Source organism: Meles meles, chromosome 4 (genome assembly GCF_922984935.1).
Source record: "Meles meles chromosome 4, mMelMel3.1 paternal haplotype, whole genome shotgun sequence".
Lineage (NCBI taxonomy): Eukaryota > Metazoa > Chordata > Mammalia > Carnivora > Mustelidae > Meles > Meles meles.
The window spans coordinates 46,621,610-46,642,076 of record NC_060069.1 but is presented as its reverse complement, the minus strand read 5'-3'; the positions used below and the strand labels follow the sequence as shown (position 1 = coordinate 46,642,076).

At 35.1% G+C, this 20,467-nt stretch overlaps 1 protein-coding gene across 5 annotated transcripts in view; it reads left to right on the top strand.

Annotated features, from left to right (window-relative positions):
• The window catches only part of OPA1 (OPA1 mitochondrial dynamin like GTPase), a 91,201-nt gene that overhangs the window by 4,467 nt on the left and 66,267 nt on the right, over nt 1-20,467 (top strand). For 2 of the 5 annotated variants that reach the window (XM_046002095.1, XM_046002094.1), the window contains exons 2-8: nt 2,223-2,541; nt 3,197-3,293; nt 4,940-5,047; nt 5,542-5,595; nt 6,275-6,342; nt 15,304-15,414; nt 20,184-20,237. In XM_046002095.1, coding sequence (XP_045858051.1) covers nt 2,223-2,541; nt 3,197-3,293; nt 4,940-5,047; nt 5,542-5,595; nt 6,275-6,342; nt 15,304-15,414; nt 20,184-20,237 — 811 coding nt within the window. The remainder of the gene's footprint in view (nt 1-2,222; nt 2,542-3,196; nt 3,294-4,939; nt 5,048-5,541; nt 5,596-6,274; nt 6,343-15,303; nt 15,415-20,183; nt 20,238-20,467) is intronic. The other 3 variants (XM_046002096.1, XM_046002097.1, XM_046002098.1) reach the window with 3 other exon arrangements.

Sequence of the window (20,467 nt, the reverse complement as noted above, 5' to 3'; positions counted from 1 at the left end):
CATCAGGACACTCAGTAAGGGCTGTTTCAGTGAAGTGATACAAATGGAAATCAGGTTGGTTTGGCTTTTAATAGAATAGCTAGAGCAGGGAACTGGAGGTTTTTTTCCATCTCTTCATTAAATTGGGAGAGACTTGACTAGTGATTCCTAAAAAGGCAGAAAGAATTCAGAGGAAACAGAGGGAGTTGCCTTTGAAGGGAAGAGGAGTACTTACTGTAATCTTACAGGACTCAGGGTTCAGGGCTCCGGGGATTGGGGGGGCAGCTAGAGGAGGGTGGGCGTAGATGCAATAGGAAGCAAGGAAGCAACAGCGTGTCTCCTTCAGATGGCTTCCATTTTCTCCAGAAAATTGCAGGAAGTATAGGGAGAATATGGGAGGGTCGAGGAGGGGGGAAAACATCCGAAATGGTCCTATCAGAGAGTAGAACAATGGACTGGTAAACAAAGTAGGATTGTCAGGCATTCTTGGTGAGATGTCTGTGCAGTTTTCTTCAGTACTGCTTCATTCCCTTGGTACAGCCTTAAAGTGATGAGGTTCATATAGGGTTTGTATTTTGCCAGACAAGTGTAACAAAAAGCCAGAGGGCAATTGAGTTTAGACTATTTGCTATTTGCAAAAGAGTCATTGAAACTGTGAACTATGAACTATGAACTATTTATAAGGTGGGTAAGTAGGTAAATAGATAAGGTAGAGACTAATAGGTTAAAAAGAAGATAGAAGGATCCATGCCTTGGTTCTTCCACTAGGATCAAAGATGGTTGTAGTGAAGGGGATTATGGTCTGAGAAGAAGATAACCTAGATTAGTGATTATTGACAATAACTCTGATGTAGCTATTATCCCATTTTAACAGATTTTTAAAAACTGAGCCTTTGGCACGTTCATAATTTGCCCTTGACTGCACACCTAAGCAGTGAAACTATAATGGAACCGAAGTTTATCTGGCTCAAAACACTAAGTGGCTGTAAGAATAGAGCTAAAAGAAGTTTGAGATAAATATTATGGAACCGTGGGCTACTCCCCCCAACCCAATTGGTTAGGCTCTTGATTTTTTTTTTTTTTTTAAATATCTGTAAGTGGTAATGTTAGTCTCCCAGCAAAAATGTCAGCATTACTATTTGCTTCTTCCCTTGATTCCCATGTCTAGTCCATCATTCTGGTATCTGTCTTTCCTTTTTCAGTGCTGCCACCTCAACTCACTCCAGCGTGTTCCCTTATATCTGCACAACTGATATACAGTCACCTTATCACTCCCCAAATTACCAAAAACTGGGTGGCTTCAACAGTAAACATTTATTTCTCACAGTTATTGGTGGCTGAGGGCTCCAGGATCAAGGTGCCAGCATATTTGGTGTATGGTGAGGACTCTCTTCCTGGCTCATAGTCAGGCATCATCTTTTTGTGACCTCACAAGAAAGAGGGGACAGAGAGATCTGTGCCCTTCACTTCCTTATAAGGGCACCAGTCCCAACACAGGGGCTCCGTGTCCATGACCACATACAAAACAAATTACCTCCCAAAGGCCTCACCTCCAAATACTTCATGTTGAGAATTTGGCTTCCATATATAAATTGCGGGAGGACACAAATATTCAGATGGTTGCACATTGCTTTTAGTATCTTCTTTCATTACTCTTTAATTAATTTATTCTACTCAGAAACTTTCAGTCAGGTGCCTTATATAGAGTTAATGATTTTTCCTTAATTTCTATCCCTGGGCTGTCTCAGGATCCTGAGACCTAGAGGAGAGGCCAAAGAATAGGTATTCTAAGCTGTTGGAATTTTTGTGCTTAAAAGCAGGTTTGCATTCATTTTGTTTTCCAGTTTTACTGACAGCAAATAGCAGTTAATAAAAGAAGTAAATGAGAGGACAGGCTCTGGAGCCCAGCTCTTGGGTTTGAATCCTATCTGTGTGGACTTGGGCAAGTTATTTATGTGTGTGTGCCACCTTTTCTCATTGGTAGGATGGAGGTAATACTAGTATTTTCACCACAGGATTTTTAGCAGAGTTAAAGGAGGTAACGCATGCTGCATGCAGCAGTGCCTGGCGTGTAATAAATGGTTAGTAAATGCGAGGTGCGGTTCGACATAGTGGGTTTGGACACGTGCCCGCAGGTGTGTTTTCTCTTGTACATATTGCTCTTTTTTTTTTTTTAATCATTTCCTTTGCACTGTTACCCAGTCTGATCTTTGTCCCATGCTTTTTTTTTTTTTTTTTTTTAGTGAGGTCTGCCAGTCCTTAGTGAAACATAGCTCTGGAGTCAAACGAAGCTTACCACTACAAAAACTGCATCTGGTTTCACGAAGCATTTATCATTCACATCATCCTACCTTAAAGCTTCAAAGACCCCAATTCAGGACGTCATTTCATCAGTTCTCCTCTTTAACTAACCTTCCCTTACGTAAATTGAAACTTTCTCCAATTAAATATGGCTTCCAGCCACGCAGGAATTTTTGGCCAGCGAGATTAGCTGCAAGACTCTTAAAACTTCGCTATCTCATACTAGGATCTGCTGTTGGGGGTGGCTATACAGCCAAAAAGGTGAGTCTCATTTCCATTGTTTTTTTAGTTTTTTTAGCATGATTATTTGAAGGGTTTAAAGCACAAATCATTTTTCTTTAGTGCAATAGACTATAATTTGATATTTTAAAATGTATTGTGTATCTCTACCATGTGCTAAGTTGTTTTAATGATGCTAATAGAAAACTGCTCTCTGAATCTTGGTTATACTTATAAGAGATCAGAATGGCCCTAATGGAAGGAGCATTGGGCTGGAGTGAGGTACCTAGGTTTGATTTTCAGCTTGCCACTTAGTAGCTCAGACAAGAAAGTAGGTGGCATGCTAACACAACCACTTTTTGGCAGCTTTGAGAGTAGAGGCAAGGTGTCATGACCCCTGGTTTGTCTTCTGTTCTGCAGTGTTGTTTAAAGCCAAATCATGAAACCTGTTTAAAATAAGACTGTCTTTTGAATTTTTACATTTTCCGTATTTTGTAAAGGAACATTTACATATTTTATATGCTTGCCAACTAATTTATTTTTAGAAGCGCCAAGGCTACTTTGTTTCTAAAATATTTGTACATAATACATCATTTTTAGTAGATTAGCATGTTTTAATTAGATAATTTAAGGTAGTTTTTCTCTATTTTTGTATGACATTCAGAGCATTTGATTGGCATACTTTCTTTTCTTTTAGACTTTTGATCAGTGGAAAGATATGATACCTGACCTTAGTGATTATAAATGGATTGTGCCTGACATTGTGTGGGAAATTGATGAGTATATCGATTTAGGTCTGTATCATCAACATTAAAACATGTTTCTTGGTCGTATCTTTGGGAAAGAGAAATAGTGGTATTGAGATTTTCTTACCTCGTGAGCTGTGTAGCAGTTTTATTTGAATGGTAGACGTAATAGAATATCAGAGAAAAAATTGTTTAAAAAAAAATAATGCCCTCACCCATCACTCTCACATGTTCTTTCAGTTGCAGCTAATCTGTGTGTGTGGTTGATATTTTAGAGCCATAGTGAACATAGGCTTTCATTTTTTATCTTTTGCTAACTAACAGATTTGTCAGCTAAGCAGCCTTCTAGACATCACTTTCAGTGTTTTGTATTATTACCCAAAACAGATGCACCGTGACCCACCTAACTAGTTAATTTTGACTAGCTGCCTTGTTTACCTCCACTTCTTGTAACCAGGTCCCTTAAAGTCTGCTATGTGTCCAGAGTAATTTCTCCCCATAGTCAGCTACTGTTCCCCTTTTTCTATAATGGGTAAATGAGAAAAAAGGATATTTGATAGTTCTGAGTGCCAAGATAAAGTTAGAGTAATTAAAAAAAATTTTTTTGAATGAAATTATTTTCCTCAGCCTCTATTTTTAGACTTTGTCTAATTTCTTAGCCTAGGTGTATATAGGGGTAGAATTAATTTCTCTGTGTACTTACTCACATGGCATTTCCTTAAAGAGAAAACTGTGCTGCATTGACAGAGGAACCTGCAGGAATTTGAAGTATTCTTTGAGTATTTTTCCAATATTCATGTGGAGAGCTTTCGACTTTGATGTATTTGCCAGTACCACAGTATGGGGCTGAGGACCTGGATTCTGAAGCTGGCCTGGCTAGGCTTGAAGCTTGACTCCCCACTTGTTTGCTGTGTGCACAGGTCCAGCTACTTAACCTCAGTGGCTCAGTCCCTCACCTGTAAAGTGGAGTTGATGATAACTGTTTTGTAGGGTTGCTATGAAGATTAAACAGGTGAATGCTTTTATAGCACTAGAACAATATCTGACATATATCCTTATTTTGAGAATATTTATGTGTTTTGGTCTTCTGCAGAGAAGATAAGCCTATCCTAATTCAGAAGATACTATAAAGTTGTAAACAAAAGTGCTCTGACCATTTTATAAATGAAGCTAGCAAAAATAAAACCAAAGCTTGCCTTGGGCTCATAGACAGTTATTTCTAAATGGTAACAAGTGTGAATTTTCAGAAAGTCTGTGAAAGGACAGAGAAAAGTAATGGAACTCTGTTTCTGAACTTGAACTGAGATTTCATTACTTTTTTTGAGTTTGGACCAGGTGTTACAGGAGGCGTTTTCCCTTTTTTTGATTCTTGGCCTCTTCACTGTGACTTTATCCTTAAAACTACCTCTGATTCCAATACAGTGTTAACCTTGTTAATTTCCTGCTTGCTTTAAGGCATTTAACTTATAGATCAAAGCTGTCCATCTAAGCCAGACATTCGGTGAGTCTTTTTAAACAAATTTCATGGCTCATGGAATATTCTCAGAATTACACATTGTTCCAGATACATGTAGCAGTTGTGGTTGTAATAGGATGAAAAATGCAGACACTTATGTACAGTATTATTTAAATTTTATAAATGTTTTAATAGTGAAATTCTTATTTTGAGAATTTTTTTTTTTTGTCTTCTCCAGAGAAAATTAGAAAAGCACTTCCTAATTCAGAGGACCTTGCAAAATTGGCACCTGACTTTGATAAGATTGTTGAAAGCCTCAGCTTATTGAAGGACTTTTTCACCACAGGTAAGGATGGACCTATTTGATCTCACTTAAAATGTCAGAAACCCTGAAGGAAAAGTACTGAGATATATTCATTGTTGATTCCAGTCTTTTAAATGAAAACATTTAGTACAAATGAAAAACAGGTTTTTGAAAAAAAGACAAAGTTTTGGTGCTTATTGGTTTTAAATTTTGGTTAGTGCAACAAAAATGAAAATTTGTAAGAGTTTAAACATGCTTGGCTTTAGTCAATGAGGGAAAAAGTATTTCTTGTTCCTGACAAGTAGATGAGACTTCCTATGTGCTTGCTTTTCATAATTGGTTAGAACCAATTTGGTGACTTTAAGACAAACTTAATTATGACGGACCATAATGAGTGGAATTTATTGAGGTTAATCCTGTTGTATTTGCCCAATTCATGCCCTATCGTGATATAACTCTGAGATCTCAGACATACTTGTTTGCTCATTCCTGTCAAATTTTACATTTCTATTTCCCCTTTTGCTGGTTTTTCACAGGTCACAAATTGGTTAGTGAAGTCATAGGAGCTTCTGACCTACTTCTCTTGTTAGGTGTGTAAACAGACATTTTTGCTGACCTTAACATGCCTTTTAAATGCTTCTAATAAACTAGTTGCAAATAAAATTGCAGACCAAATTTATGCTGCTTATGCTGAATTTTAAAACTCCAGAACTATATTGGGCAAATTCTTTATCTTACAGGAGAAAATAATGAAATAATTATTTTGCAGTAAAACTAAAATTCCTAAGTATGTATCTATAAGATTAAAACTATTACTGCCTAACCAAAATATTTTCTCAAAATATCACTTGATTTGATTGTTTCTGATAATTGAAATGAAAAGTAATTTTAGTTTGTCTCATCTGTCCTGTCACAGTTGACATTTTAAATTTATTTTGTTACTATCTGTGGTCTGTAATGGCAGTGGTAAATGGCTGAGCTGTAAGTACTCTCATGGAAAATAATCCTTATCAAATATTGTCTTCTTTTTTTTTAATTGAAAATTTCAGTGGAATTTTAAAAACTTGTCCTGTAATATTTAAAAAGGTTTTTTGGGTTTTTTTTTTTTTTTTTTGCATAGGTTACCAGTATGTTCCATAAAATAGGAATAGCTTTTAATTTTCAAAAAAGTGATTTTTGCTCTAAAAATCTACTTGCCTTTAAAATAAGTTGGAATTTGGGCTTTTGACAGCAATGGAGAATTTAAAGGACTACATATTTATCTTTAAGGTTCACCGGGAGAAACAGCATTTAGAGCAACAGATCATGGATCTGAAAGTGACAAGCATTATAGAAAGGTAAGTACAAAGGAGAATTCATTACATCAGTAGTCCTGAAAGAGATAAAATAGTTTTTACTCACCTAGAAGATTTGACAACAGTAACATCTGAGGAGCAAATATAAAAACATCTAAGTAGAGATGTTTTTAATCTTGGTACAAAGTGGAGGTACTATGTGACAGTTCTGGAAATATTGGAGAAGCCCATTTCCTTCAAATATGCTCTATGAAATACTAGTTACAAGCATTGTTTTCAGCAAAGGGCTTTATTGTTAAATATGTATAGGAAAAGCTGATTAAGTGAAATAAGCAGGCTTTTTTTTTTCCCTAGGACTTCTCAGACCTTAATATACTTGTGTGCATTGTGAATCCCAGGAGAAGTCAAAGTGTACAGAGTCATCCAGATTTATTTAGCAACAGAACCTTTTTCCATGAAATACATTCTGTGGACTACTGTTTCCATGGCATATACTTTGTGGAAATATTAAGGGAATAGGAAATGGGCTGTTGGAGGATAAATTGATTCTCTCACATTAATAGTTAACAATTGTGTATGGATTTATTTCAGTTATGTCAATTTCAGTTCTTGTGTTAAAATCCATACGAAGATTTGGGAGAACGACTGATATTACATATGCATTGCCCTTTATTTATATTCATATGTTAACCTGACATTCTCTTAGTCTTCATTTTTTTCATCTTTTGGAATTGGCAACATAACGATTCCTTGGAAGTTTTTCTGAAATAATATTTATATAAATAGATACCTGCAAAAGATATTTAATGAACATTTCAGAATTAAATATGGAATATGTAACTTTTATACTGAAGGTTATTATTGTTTTTTATAAATTGAAGGGAAATTAATTTTATGTTTATTTGGAAGGCAGAAAGAAAATAATTCCTATGCATAGGTTTCCATCTCTCTCCTTGTCCTTTAACTTTGAACTTTTTATGTGATATTCCAAGTTTGAATTCTAGTATTTCAAAAGACTTTTCTCTTGCCTTTTAACTAGATCTTTCGGAGAAAACATTTTAAAATGTGTGTATGTGTATGTGTGTGTGTAAGTGTATTTGCCTTTTAACTTGATCTTGTTTGATACCTTTTCCATTGGCATTTTTACAAAAGGAACACCCTTGACTATTCATGCTACCGGGGAGAAAAATTTGAATAGCAATTAGCCTATTGTGCAAAGCTTATTTTGGGCCAAGTCCTGGTCCCTTAATGCAGGTAGACTTAATATGCACAGAACAGCTAATCTAAAGAGGGGGTAGGAACCTCTCTTACTGGATTAGTAGTGTGGTTTTAGAGTGATGAGGCCTTGTTGCCTAGATCAGTTAGGGGAGGTCTGCATCTTTGCTATTCTCTGGTATGGCCAAGAAGGATTGCTTTGGTGAATGAAAAACCTGTTTCAGGGTCTAACTCAGATAATCTCCTTAAAATTCTGCTAAGATGCTTAATGAATAATTGGTAAGTGATCAGGAGCTTTGCAGTACAGAAGAAGCAAGAGAATGGATCCCTAGGAATATAATTATATTCTCAGATGTCATTTTACACAAAAGACATAAGAGTAAATTTACTGCTTTATTTTATAATTTACTTCGCTTGAAGGTAAATGTTCTCATCTGCTATTTCCTTTTAACTTCTTCATAATTTATGGGGATTATCTTTCCCATTAAAAGCTCAGCAATTAATATTACTAAGTCTAGAGTTGTAATTAAGCTACTTTCATTACAGTTTAAATTAAATTGTAGCAAATGCTAGTATAAGAATTTATTATACAGGAAAAGTATTTCCAGCCTCAACTAGTGGTTTTGAATTTTGTTGATTCGCAACATTACGGGTTTCAAGGCTTGGCTGTTAACCTATGATACGCTTACCTATGAGAGCCCCCAGATCAGAAATGGTATTCAGAGTTTGAAGCAGTCATGTCTTAGCTTAATGGTTGTCTGGGTTGTACCAAAATTTCTGGCCAGACTTAAACTACAAATGTAAAATTTCAACTAAATGTGAATCATTTTATTTTTTAAAGTAGTGAAACATTTCTATAGCTAGAACTAGGAAAGAGATTTGTCCTTTCTAATAGAACACAGGGGCACCTGGGTGGCTCAGTCCATTGAATGTATGACTGAGTTTCAGCTGGGGTTGTGATCTCCCCATCCTGAGATGGGGCCCTATATGGGGCTCCCCACTCATCAGGGAGTCTCCTTCCCCTCTGCCTCTCCCCATACTCATGTACTCATGCACATGCACTCTCTTTCTCTCACCCGCTCCCCCTAAAATAAATAAATAAATTTAAAAAGAACAGGAACAGGTAGGACCTTTCAAAATCAATTGAAGTGAAAATGACGGAGTTGAGAGAATACAGATTCAGATTGTTTGACTTGAGTTAGACAGAATGAATAGCACAATGAACTGATTACCTGTGGCGCCCGGTCTGGGGTCACTAGACTTTTAGGTACTCTGGAAAGTTGTAATTGAGGTCTACCAAAAGTCTACAAAAGTGAAAAGCATGTATTTCTGCATGATGCTGCACAGGTTAACTAAACATCAAGTTTCTTTGACTTTGCAGATTTATATCCATTCAGTTTATGGACAGTAGATATTTACATCATTTGACCAGAAGTTCTGATACATATTACCAAATTTAAAAAATGGAAAAACACCAAAACCACTTTTCAATAAATGGTGTTAGTCAGAAATTTTAGAATTTGTATCCACTGAAGAAAAATACTAGAGCCCTTGATGTCAACTGAATAATATCCTTGAGACCTTCAGAACCACCTGAAGGCAAATTGAGAATTGAAGTGATGAGCCTTTTTAGTGAATAATTTGCAAATCTGCAGATTTCTGTATATCAGTCACAACATAGATAGGTGACAAGACCAGTTAGTGAATCTCCTTTTTTTAGATTCAGTAAGATTGTCTGTGACTAGTGAAAACTAACTTGCTGAATGACAGTTATTTTCTGTGCTTTTGTTTTATCATGTTTTTGATTGGTCATAAACATCTCACAGAAGTAAGCAGTATGGTCATTCTGAAGGTTACAGACACGTTTATAATTTACAGGAAATATTTGAAGGACCTTTTAGAAGTCTAAATCATGAAGAATGGGGATACTGTTTTAAGTATAATTATTAGGTAGTAATTAATGTTCTTCCTTTTCACATATTGCTCTAATTCTTATTTTTGTGGCTTTACTTCTGTTGTACTTCCAGCTGAAATCTCTCTTTGCTTTTCTGCCAAATTTTTTCTCATCCTTAAAGCCTTACTCTGTTGTCCTCTTCATGAAACCTTGCATCATTATTTTAGTTCCATTAACTATACACTTAACACTGAAAATGGTTGCCAGCTAAAACATTATTTACTTCTGCTTGCATTCTATCATAAAATCTCTCTCCTCAGATTAGCAAAATTGAGTGATTGATTTAATATGGTAAAAGAGATGCTAATTGAAGTATATAAATTTCATTTAATGCCAACAAGTAGGCCACAAAATTTTATATGTGTTCACTCTGATCACATGTGAATTTTCCTTGGCCTTTGATATTTGGCAGCTACTGAGGAGCATGGGAATACAAAAGTAGAACCTATGCTTGGTAACTATAATGAAACAGCATTGCTTAAGTAGGATTTATGTTTCTGGGATTCCTTGGGCAGCAGATAATGTACTACCTGTGGCAAAATAAAATTCCCACCACCAATATCATCAAGCAACCACAGATGAGTATACTTAAGTTCCCAGAGCAGCTAACTGGCAACAACTAGAGTAGGTTAGAATCTTAGCTAGGAAGCCAACCCACTTGTGAACCAGAGTATAGTAGTTAGGAAGCAGAGGGATCAGAGGAAGAAAAGCAGGGAAGATCTACATGAAGAAAAATGGAATGGCAAAACAGGCAATCCTATTTTATTCCTTCATAAGCATACTGTCTTTTTATGTCTTTTAAGAAACATTAAGTACATACTCTGTATTTAATACTATTTTTTGGTAACAATTTAGAACAAAGGAGATTTGTAGGAATTATAATATTGATAATAACTATCCATAATAGACTGATTTATTCATCTCTTAAAAATTATCATTTGTAGAAATGTCTAACTAGTAAAATAGGAAATGATATGTCTGAATAGAAGCAGGTTAAATAATCCAAAGGGAAAGACATATTTCCTTCTGATATCCATGAATAAACATTTTTCCATTGACCATAAATACCTTGAACAGTACTATGTATTACTGGGAGGGGGGAAAATAGTTGTTTTTAGCTAATCAAATAGAATTATTCAAATTTTGAAAAGTACTTTAATGCATACCAGTATTTTTTGAATGGAAGGGAAAAGAAGTCTTCACTTTCATAAAGTTCTTTTCTAGACCCAAGTTACTTTTAAAACTAATAAAGCAGAGGTTAGCACTTTTCCGTAAAGAGCTAGATAGTGAATATTTTTTTTTCCATTTTATCTATTTTTTCAGCGTAACAGTATTCATTCTTTTTGCACAACACCCAGTGCTCCATGCAAAACGTGCCCTCCCCATTACCCACCACCTGTTCCCCCAACCTCCCACCCCTGACCCTTCAAAACCCTCAGGTTGTTTTTCAGAGTCCATAGTCTCTTATGGTTCGCCTCCCCTCCCCAATGTCCATAGCCCGCTCCCCCTCTCCCAATCCCACCTCCCCCCAGCAACCCCCAGTTTGTTTTGTGAGATTAAGAGTCATTTATGGTTTGTCTCCCTCCCAATCCCATCTTGTTTCATTTATTCTTCTCCTATCCCCCTACCCCCCCATGTTGCTTCTCCATGTCCTCATATCAGGGAGATCATATGATAGTTGTCTTTCTCCGATTGACTTATTTCACTAAGCATGATACGCTCTAGTTCCATCCACGTCGTCGCAAATGGCAAGATTTCATTTCTTTTGATGGCTGCATAGTATTCCATTGTGTATATATACCACATCTTCTTTATCCATTCATCTGTTGATGGACATATAGGTTCTTTCCATACATAGTGATCCGAAGGGGCACGTGTACCCGAATGTTTATAGCAGCAATGTCTACAATAGCCAGACTATGGATAGTGAATATTTTACGTTTGTAGGCCCAAATGTCCTTGTGGACTACTCAGCCAGTCCACCTTCTTAGTGATTCAGATATGCCTTCTGGTATATTGTAGTATTACCATTTTCTTCTTTTAAATGTGGATTAAATCGGATGGAGTCAAGGCTACTTTGTAAATAGACCGTCATTGCAGTAAGACAGTATCAGACACAGATTTTTGTAGTCACACTGCCTGCGTTGAGATCCTGTCCTGCTTGCTTTCTGAGCTATGTGATTTTGGTTGGACAAGATCAAACTCTGAGTTGCTGGTCTCCTCTTCTGTAAAATGCAGGCCCCCTGCTTGATAGGGTTGTTTTATGTATAGCCCTTTAGCACAAGATCTGCACATAATAAAACTAAACAAATACTGGCTATTTGGGTGATGATGATGGTGATGATGATTACCTTACATTTTTAATCACTATGAGTTTATTGCCTAGTAACGTTATTTGATGACTTTTCTCCCCTTTTCTTAATTTCTGTGGCGTCTGTTCTGGGGATTATGAAAAATGGGAAAATAGATTATAGGGCTGATGTATAGCTTATGGCCAATATGCATTTTTTGGGAAAGCCAATTTGGATTTTTATACTAGAAACTTCGTGTGCATCATTATTATTAGGTAAAAGTGGGTCATAATTCGATTCACTGAAGGAGCAAACATGTGCCAAGCCTTTCCTTAGGTGTCAGCTGTAACACATCTCAAGTGTCAGGTCTTATTCTAGGTGGCGGGTATGCAAACAATGTAAGGGCCTCGTTCTGCTATAAATTTTTAAAATGCTGTTATAAATACAGTATTTTTTTTTTAAGATTTTATTCATTTTCTACAGAGAGAGAGAGAAATCACAAGTAGGCAGAGAGACAGGGGAAGCAGGCTCCCTGCTGAGCAGAGAGCCTGATGTGGGGCTCGATCCCAGGACCCTGAGATCATGACCTGAGCCGAAGGCAGAGGCTTAACCCACTGAGCCACCCAGGTGCCCCTAAATACAGTATTTTAAATGTATTCATATATGAATGACTTCTAAATTTAAGATTATTTAAAATCTTTCCTATCAAAAGGAAAGACTTTAAGGTTTTCACAGCATTTTTGGCTGATGTTTTGGTTTCTAGAGTTATCACTGATTTTCTTGATCTAATAATATTTTTAAAATCTGACAATTCTATAGAAATATGGGACTGTGAGAGATGCAGTATCAAATTGACAATAACTAAGAGATGTTTAGAGAGCATATCATCTGTAAATAACTATCATCTGTAAATAACTATTGTTATTTACAACAATTATTTTTATATATAATGTGTACGATTTTAACATAATTACGTGCTGTTTCTTGATGGAAAATGTCTGAGGTTGGGAAAATATTTATTGAACAAAATGTATTTTGTCCATTTGTAGCCACATTTCTTTCCCTTCCTTATTCCACATGGCCTTAGCTCAGAAGCTGTATTTAGGGTGAGATTTGATGCCCCAAATTGAATAACAGTAACCTCCTTTAGTCATGTAACATAGTGTAAGTAGTTTTTTCCGTGTCTAATTCTTGTTTTCTTCCTACTCTTTTTAGGAGGTAACAGTTAATTTCAGCTACCTTCACATAGCAGTGCTTCAGTAACAAACTTGGAAGGAAAGTGAGGTGTCACTAGAAAGAGGGTGTTTGCTTGTAACGTAATAGATATTAAGTATTTACCATATAATTTATATATAGATATATATGAGCAATGGATTAGGAAGGGTATTTAAGCTATAGATAAAAAGGAATCGTGTGCCTGGTAGACTAGACAGTTAAGAAATGTGGAGTATTTGCTTACTGCTTTGATATTCTATAAGTTTGAGTATTGGTGGTATGTTAATCAAACCATAAGTACACTACTGTATAAGCTAACACAGAAACCTTTAAAAGGATATTGTTTTGAGACGTCTAAACATTTGGATGATGAGAAGTGATTATAGTAAATGACTAAATTAATAAAAATAAGTTGGATTACTCTTTTTTCTGCTTTATGAAAAACAGTCATACAAAAAAAATGAAAAAATGACAGATGATGAGGGGAATGATGAGAACAGTGAGAGTAGTTGGTTGGCATTGTCTTTTCTTTGATAGATATATCTATGACCATAGAAATGTTCATTTAGAAGAGTTATCTCTAAAGACAGCCACAGGTTTTTGTAAATACATTTTGTACTGTTGAATTTGGAAACAGATGTGGACAGTTCAGTTATGTCACCTGCCATTTTGATATTCTCTTGCTTGTCACACAGAAATTTCAACTAGTTTCATCTTTTGATGTATAGTAAATCTACCAGTTTCGTTACTATTGGCATAGCCTAATATATTCAGTCTAAGAATCAGACAAAAATCTCCCAAATTATATGCTAATACTTTCCCTTAATTTAAAATGCCTTACTGTTTGTATTTTTTTCTTTTCTGGGAAATTTTTATTTATAGTAGAAGTCTTTGGGTTATATAAAGTTAAGCCTCTGGATGAGTCTATTAATTAAAATTTTGAATGTAATGTTAACTAGCATTTTGGGAAACTTTCTAGTTGTATTATATAAAATATATTTGGACAATTATTTTTAAAAACTCTGAAGCTATTTGAAACTGCCAATTTAGATTATTTTAATGAGTTTAGTTTTCCTAACTCTTATTTTTATAATGTGGTAAAAATTGAGCCCATTGTTCTCCCAGAACACTGTTCTTGTGCAAATTAGTGACCTCATTCATTGAAACTTTACCCTTTTGGGGTGTCTAATTGAAAAAATATTAGGCTTGTGACATTGTCAATTCTTAGTTGTCTTTTCTCCCACATCTCTTGACGTCTCTTATCTGATAGGCCAGCAGTTAAAAATACTGTACAGAAAATAACATGTATTGAGTACCAATCCACATGTAAATACATTGTGATAAAAATTGCACCAGTTAACATTTCACAATTATTAAATGGAATGAATTTTAAGCATAGAAATGGTGTTTGTGTTGTATATGGGTAACTGGGTTTTGTTTCATTTTGAATTTTCAGAATAACTGTATTATCTCCAAATCTCAGTTATGTTCTTTTATAGTACTTCTGCTTTAGCAATTATAGATTTTTACCTACGTTCTTAGAGGCTGCTTTTACTGAATGTCACAGCAGCTCATAAAAAGTGAAAATTCAGTCAAACTACTTACTTTATGTAGTATAAAGTTAAAACAGTGCCTCAAATGTCATTTTTTAATTTGGAAAGAGATCCTAAATTGTAGTCATATAAGCTTGTGTGAGAAGGTATATAGAATATATGAATTAATGTAAAACTGTGATTAACTTGATGCTTAGAAACTCAAATTAATAGTTTTGAGGGGCTGTAATCTTTAATTGAAGTCATTAGATATCAAGGAAAAAATACTTAATAATAATTTAATAATTAAATAAGCTACTATATATACTCCAGTCTTGTGAGAATTATGGTTGAAAATTAAAAGCTTTTTTCCCCTTTTGATTCAAGTCAGGAGCATACACTAGTTCATATTGGCAATTCAAAAACAGGGGTTGAAATAATAAGTTGTTAATGACAGTGCCACTTTCCTTGAGCATTCCAGTTAGTCTAGGTTTTACTGTATCTTAATATTATATGTCTGGCTCATTTTATTCAGCTGACAGAAGCGTTACTTTTCACTTTTTAAACTCTGCTGTTTTATATTTCTGACACATCTAGTTTTAGTGAGGGGGGAAAATGGAAATGCAGTATAGAGCCCTGTTATATAGCGGCTCGAGAGGTACAGAAATGCATTTCCATTTTTGTTAGAAGCTATCCATTCTTCCCTAACTTACACCTGTTCCTTGCTTGTGCCCTTTGGTTTAACATTGTTCTCCTCCCCAATTTTCCTCTTCTCCTCATTGTAAACTCATGGCAGGGTCTGCTTGGTGAGCTCATTCTCTTACAACAGCAAATTCAAGAGCATGAAGAGGAAGCACGCAGAGCCGCTGGCCAGTATAGCACGAGCTATGCCCAACAGAAGCGCAAGGTGATGGATGATTTAAGGGGGCTACTGATGTGTTCACACTAACCGGGCATTGCTGCCAGGATCATGTCCATAATCCATTCGAGGACTCCAGTGATGGGAAATTATTTTTAACAAAGTAAAAATATAAAAGACACCTAATACAAATATGTAACTTTCCTGGAGTGGATTAATAAACCCAAAATATTAAATAAATAGGAGTTTATTTTCTGAAACTGAGATTCTCTGTGAGGGTCCATGGATTTGTATTTAGAGAAGAATTATGAATTGTGGTTCACTTGGTCCAGTGACTGTATGGAGTCACCCCAGTTTGTAGCCAGCTTGTCTGTGGTTCGCCCAAGTTTTCATTCCTAAAATGTAAAGGATTACTGTGGATGACTACTATTTAAATTATTTAAAGAATGCAATTTACTTGTTTTAGTAAAATGGGTCAGCAGAAAACATGGCTATGTCTTGTAGAAGAAAATATTCTGGTATAAATTTTGGGCAAAGTTATTCAAATACACCCTGATAAGCTCATTGATTATTTCCACAATCATCAGTGAAGTTAGCACAAATAAATTTTCACCTTGGACTACTGAAGGATTGAACATTGGAAATTTGATATGATTCAGGTCCTAAAGAACAGATTCTAATAAAAGTTGGCATAAATCTATACAAACGTTTGGTTATAGATGTAATTAAGAAGTCCTTAAAAGAGTGCTTTTGGCTATTAGATGATTCTGTGGTGTAGATCCCAAGGTTAATGTTCTGAAAAGACTTGAGTCAAAATGAAAGGAACGTAATGACTTCAGAGTTACGTTCTGAGATCTTGACATCAGCTTAATTAGGTTACATATATTAGATCAGGAAAGTTTTTAAAGTGGTATGTAAGTTTTACTCAGGAAAAGAGATTTCAGCCATTTAATTAGCTTCCTGTAGGTTCTGGTTTGAAGTCAACCAATATTGTAATGATTTAATGAAGTTTTGCTTACTAACCTTACCTCATTTGGTGATGGGTAATACTTGAGAGTACTCCTCACAGTTTCATTTATCTTGTCAGTGTCACTTCCTGACTTTTCACAATTCCATGGCTGTGGAATCAATTCCTGTATATTTAACTTTCAGTGAATGAACAACATAGGTAGAAATTGAAAAAAGTTATTTTCCTATTTGGTTAAGTTAAAGTACATGCCTTAAACCAAAAAGGGCTTATGTTAAATGGTGCTTTAGCATTCTCTGCTCTGTGTGTCTTTGAAGTGCCATAAATAGTCTCACAAATTGGATGCTTAAGCCGAGCCATCTGTTCTTAGGATTGTTACACAAAGAAGGGAAGGAGTTACTATGTTCTGGTATGTTAGAAATATGAAGAGCTCTACTTACAATTTCTTGTTTTCTCATAATGGTAAAATAATTTGAAATGAGCACCATAGATCTGCCATCCTAAGATTCTAAGATGTGGTTTAAGATTATCGATACACTTTTGAATCAGATGATTAAAAGGATCTTAGTAGTGAATAATGTTAATTTTCTACATTGCTCAAGGTTAGTGTTCATTTGAGGCCTACTTTACTAGGCTGCTTTCAGGTTTAGAAATCTCATTTCTATTTCTGATGTCATCAGATTGTCCAAGGAACCTTTTATTTTGCATTTTCCCCATTTGTAAAACAGTAGCTGGCAGGATTGCACCTCCATGTGTGTATGGCTCATTGAGGCGTACTTAGTAGAGTACCAGACAGTCTGGCCCACTCCGGAGTTACTCGGTGCAAAAGGAAATGGAACTTCAAAAACAATCCATGCTCTTCTGTAATGAGATCATTCCCTATCTGTCCTGAAAGATCATTTCCTTACTTCACCTTCCCCTGTTTGTCCCTGTGGTGAGTACACAGGTGATTTTTCAGCCCTTCACTGTCCTCATGATCTGAACCCCAGTTCATGAGATTTGTGTCATTCCTCTAAACATTTGAAGTTTTCTTGAGGTGCAAAACCACAGCTTATTGTTGCGTTTAAATTATTCTTCCTCCCTTATCTTCCTGAAAATGTAGGTAGGCCTTAACTTCTTTATATCTTATTAGTAACAGGTAATAAACTGTCCCTATAGCTCATGCAGAGACAGTAGATTCAAACTGCCTTTGGTAGTTCTGCCTCCTATGAATACATAACATAAGTGGAAATGTTTACGAGTCCTTTACCTTTGTATTTTGGTATTTCAGAATGGCCACAGTGCTTAGTAGGAAGAAACACTTGAAATATGAAACTCAGGCTTGGTTTTGTGAGGAGCTAGTAAAGGTTTTTCTTTTTCAGCTTTAGCTTGTTTCTGCGGAGGATTCCGCTCTTTCTCCATCAGTTTCACAGCCCTGGAATTGTAGAAAAGCTCTGGTTTCAAGACCATTGATACCCATTTCTGTCAGGGTGAGTTTTAAATTAATTTCATAATGCAAACTGAATATATTGAGCAACGGGACAAGAACTTAACTCTTGTCATAAGTGGCAGAACTGTACCAGCGAAGTGCATCAACATTAAATATAGCCAGATTGCTGGTTAAGATACTGAATAGATGACAGGTGAAAAGTCAGATGTGCTGTTCCCTTAAGAAAATACGGAAAAGTATCTTCTCATTATCTTTAATATTTACTTTAGAAACCTGAAAGTTTTCATCTTATTTGCCAGAAAATATTAGGTCTGATTCTTGACTTCCACCACAACACCTGTCTTAATATGTTAATTCTGATATTCCATTAAACTGAGCAGATAGGAAGCATAGTGATAAATCTGTGCATGAGTTATGCCTAACACTCATGCCAAAAAGGCAAATGATAAACCTAAAGACTCCTAAAAATAAAAATTTATAAAAATCTTAAGTCACTGCTACTAAATACTAATGTTAGCATAAAGATTGTAATTAATAGTCTAATAACCTTGTATCATTTAACTTACCCTTTTTATTTTACCAAATTACCAAGTTAAACTTCTGTAGACCTTGGTTTCCAGTAAGCATTCGAGCTGTTTTGGTGTAATTAGTTACTTAATTATTGTCCCAGATGTAGAGCCCTGGTGGGTTTTTCTATTATAATTTAGGGTATATTGCATGAAGCCATTAATACTCACATTCAAAATTAAAACAGTTTATACTAACACTGCTTATATATTTCATACTAATTAGCTGCAGTCAGATGAGTATTTAATGAACAGTTACCCTTTTAAATGAATTGGGAATTGAATCGACATAGCAGAATTTTTATGAGTGCATTATTATAGTATGATGGCATGCCATATGAAAATAGTAAGAAATTATTTATTTCTCCATCGGTCTTCAAGATTTTGTTCTTCTGGTTGTTGGTGCCTTCTCAACTTGCTTATTTCCTCACATTTTAGGAGAATATTAATAATTCTTGTCCATTTTACACAAACACAGTCAAATGAAAAAGCTTTTCTCCATAAGTCTGCTTGCTATACAAGAATGAGAAGACAGTAATACAGAGTTTGTTTTATATTATCTTTTCTTCTAATTACTGAATCATATTTGCAGAGATTTTTAGGCATAGGCTTTTAAGGAAAAAACAGTATGTTCGTAGCAAGCGTTGCCATTTTTATTTAAAAGAAGTTTGGGGAATGTTTTGAGAAACTATTTGGAAAGAGGAATTAAAACCTCAAAATACATTTTTATGTGTGGATAAGAGTTATTAATATCTATCTCAATAAGTAAATCACTTAAAATTTTCTCATATGTAGTTGCTACCATAATGTCTTGATTTCTTAAATAACTTGAATGAAAGTGAACAAGAACTTACATGAATTTCACCTTGAGTTTTGTCTCCTATGAAATAAAGTCATGTTTATGAATTTTGATTATCAGAAATTAGATAATTATTTTGAAAGACCGAGTATGACAGCTTCTGTACCTCACCAAGGAGTCAAAGAGCAGTTATATGGATTTGTCATAAATGACATCATTTTAATAAAATTGATCAGTTGTTCTATATTTTGAATCATACTGTGATTAGAGCCTGTTAATGCGATAAAGTTCTTTGTTGTTTCGGATATTTTATCTTAGAACTGTTAGCATTAGTAACAATTGGAAGTAGTTTCCACAGTAGCGATAGATTTTATCCTACTTTTGTTTTATGTTTAAATCAATTTTAGTTGCCTTACTCAATTTTATTGCTACTGATACATTCACTCTGTTGTGGGTTAGCAGATCTTGCACTGGAATTGAATTTAAAAACAAGCATCTGGCTCTACTTAAAGCTCTGAAAATACAAGTTGTTCTTTGATTTATTAAATACTTCTCTACTTACAGAACAGAAATGGGTAATAGATGCTTAACATATACACTGTGACTAGTGAATTTTTTTAGTAGCTATAAATGATAAAATAAATGCATCTAAGTTCCCAAAACACATTTCGGAGGTGTCAGTGCTCTTTTTCTCCAAGCATCCAAATGCCTGGGGCAGAGTATAAAACAACCTATGAAAACTATAGTAACTGTATGTGCTGATCTCTTATTTTTTTAACAAGTCCTTCATCAGAAATGACTAAAATAGTGTCTGGAAAAGGATTGGTTTTTAAGGCTTTTACCTATTAATATAGTTAAAAATTTTTGATAAGCAATTTCAATGTTGAATACAGATTTTTTTACTTTATTAAATCATGTAACTTAAAATTTGCTTTGATTAAATATGCATATAAAGTCAATAGATTTTAAAAATACTTTTCAAAAAATTTAACTTACTGTACATTTTATGTAAATCTATTTCTACTGAAATAAAATTAATTTATTTTAAATATTTAGGTGACAGACAAAGAGAAAATTGATCAGCTTCAAGAAGAACTTCTGCATACTCAGGTAATTCTGATGAATAGAAAGAACGAGGGACTTGAGGGGCACCTGGGTGGCTCAGTGGTTAAGCATCTGCCTTCATCTCAGGTCATGTCCCCAGGACCCTGGGATCAAGCCCCGCATCAGGCTGCCTGCTTCTCCCTCTGCCTGCCACTCACCCTGCTTGGCTCTCTCTCTTTCCCTCTCTCTATCAAATAAATACAATTTAAAAAAAGAAAGGGACTTTATCTTATACT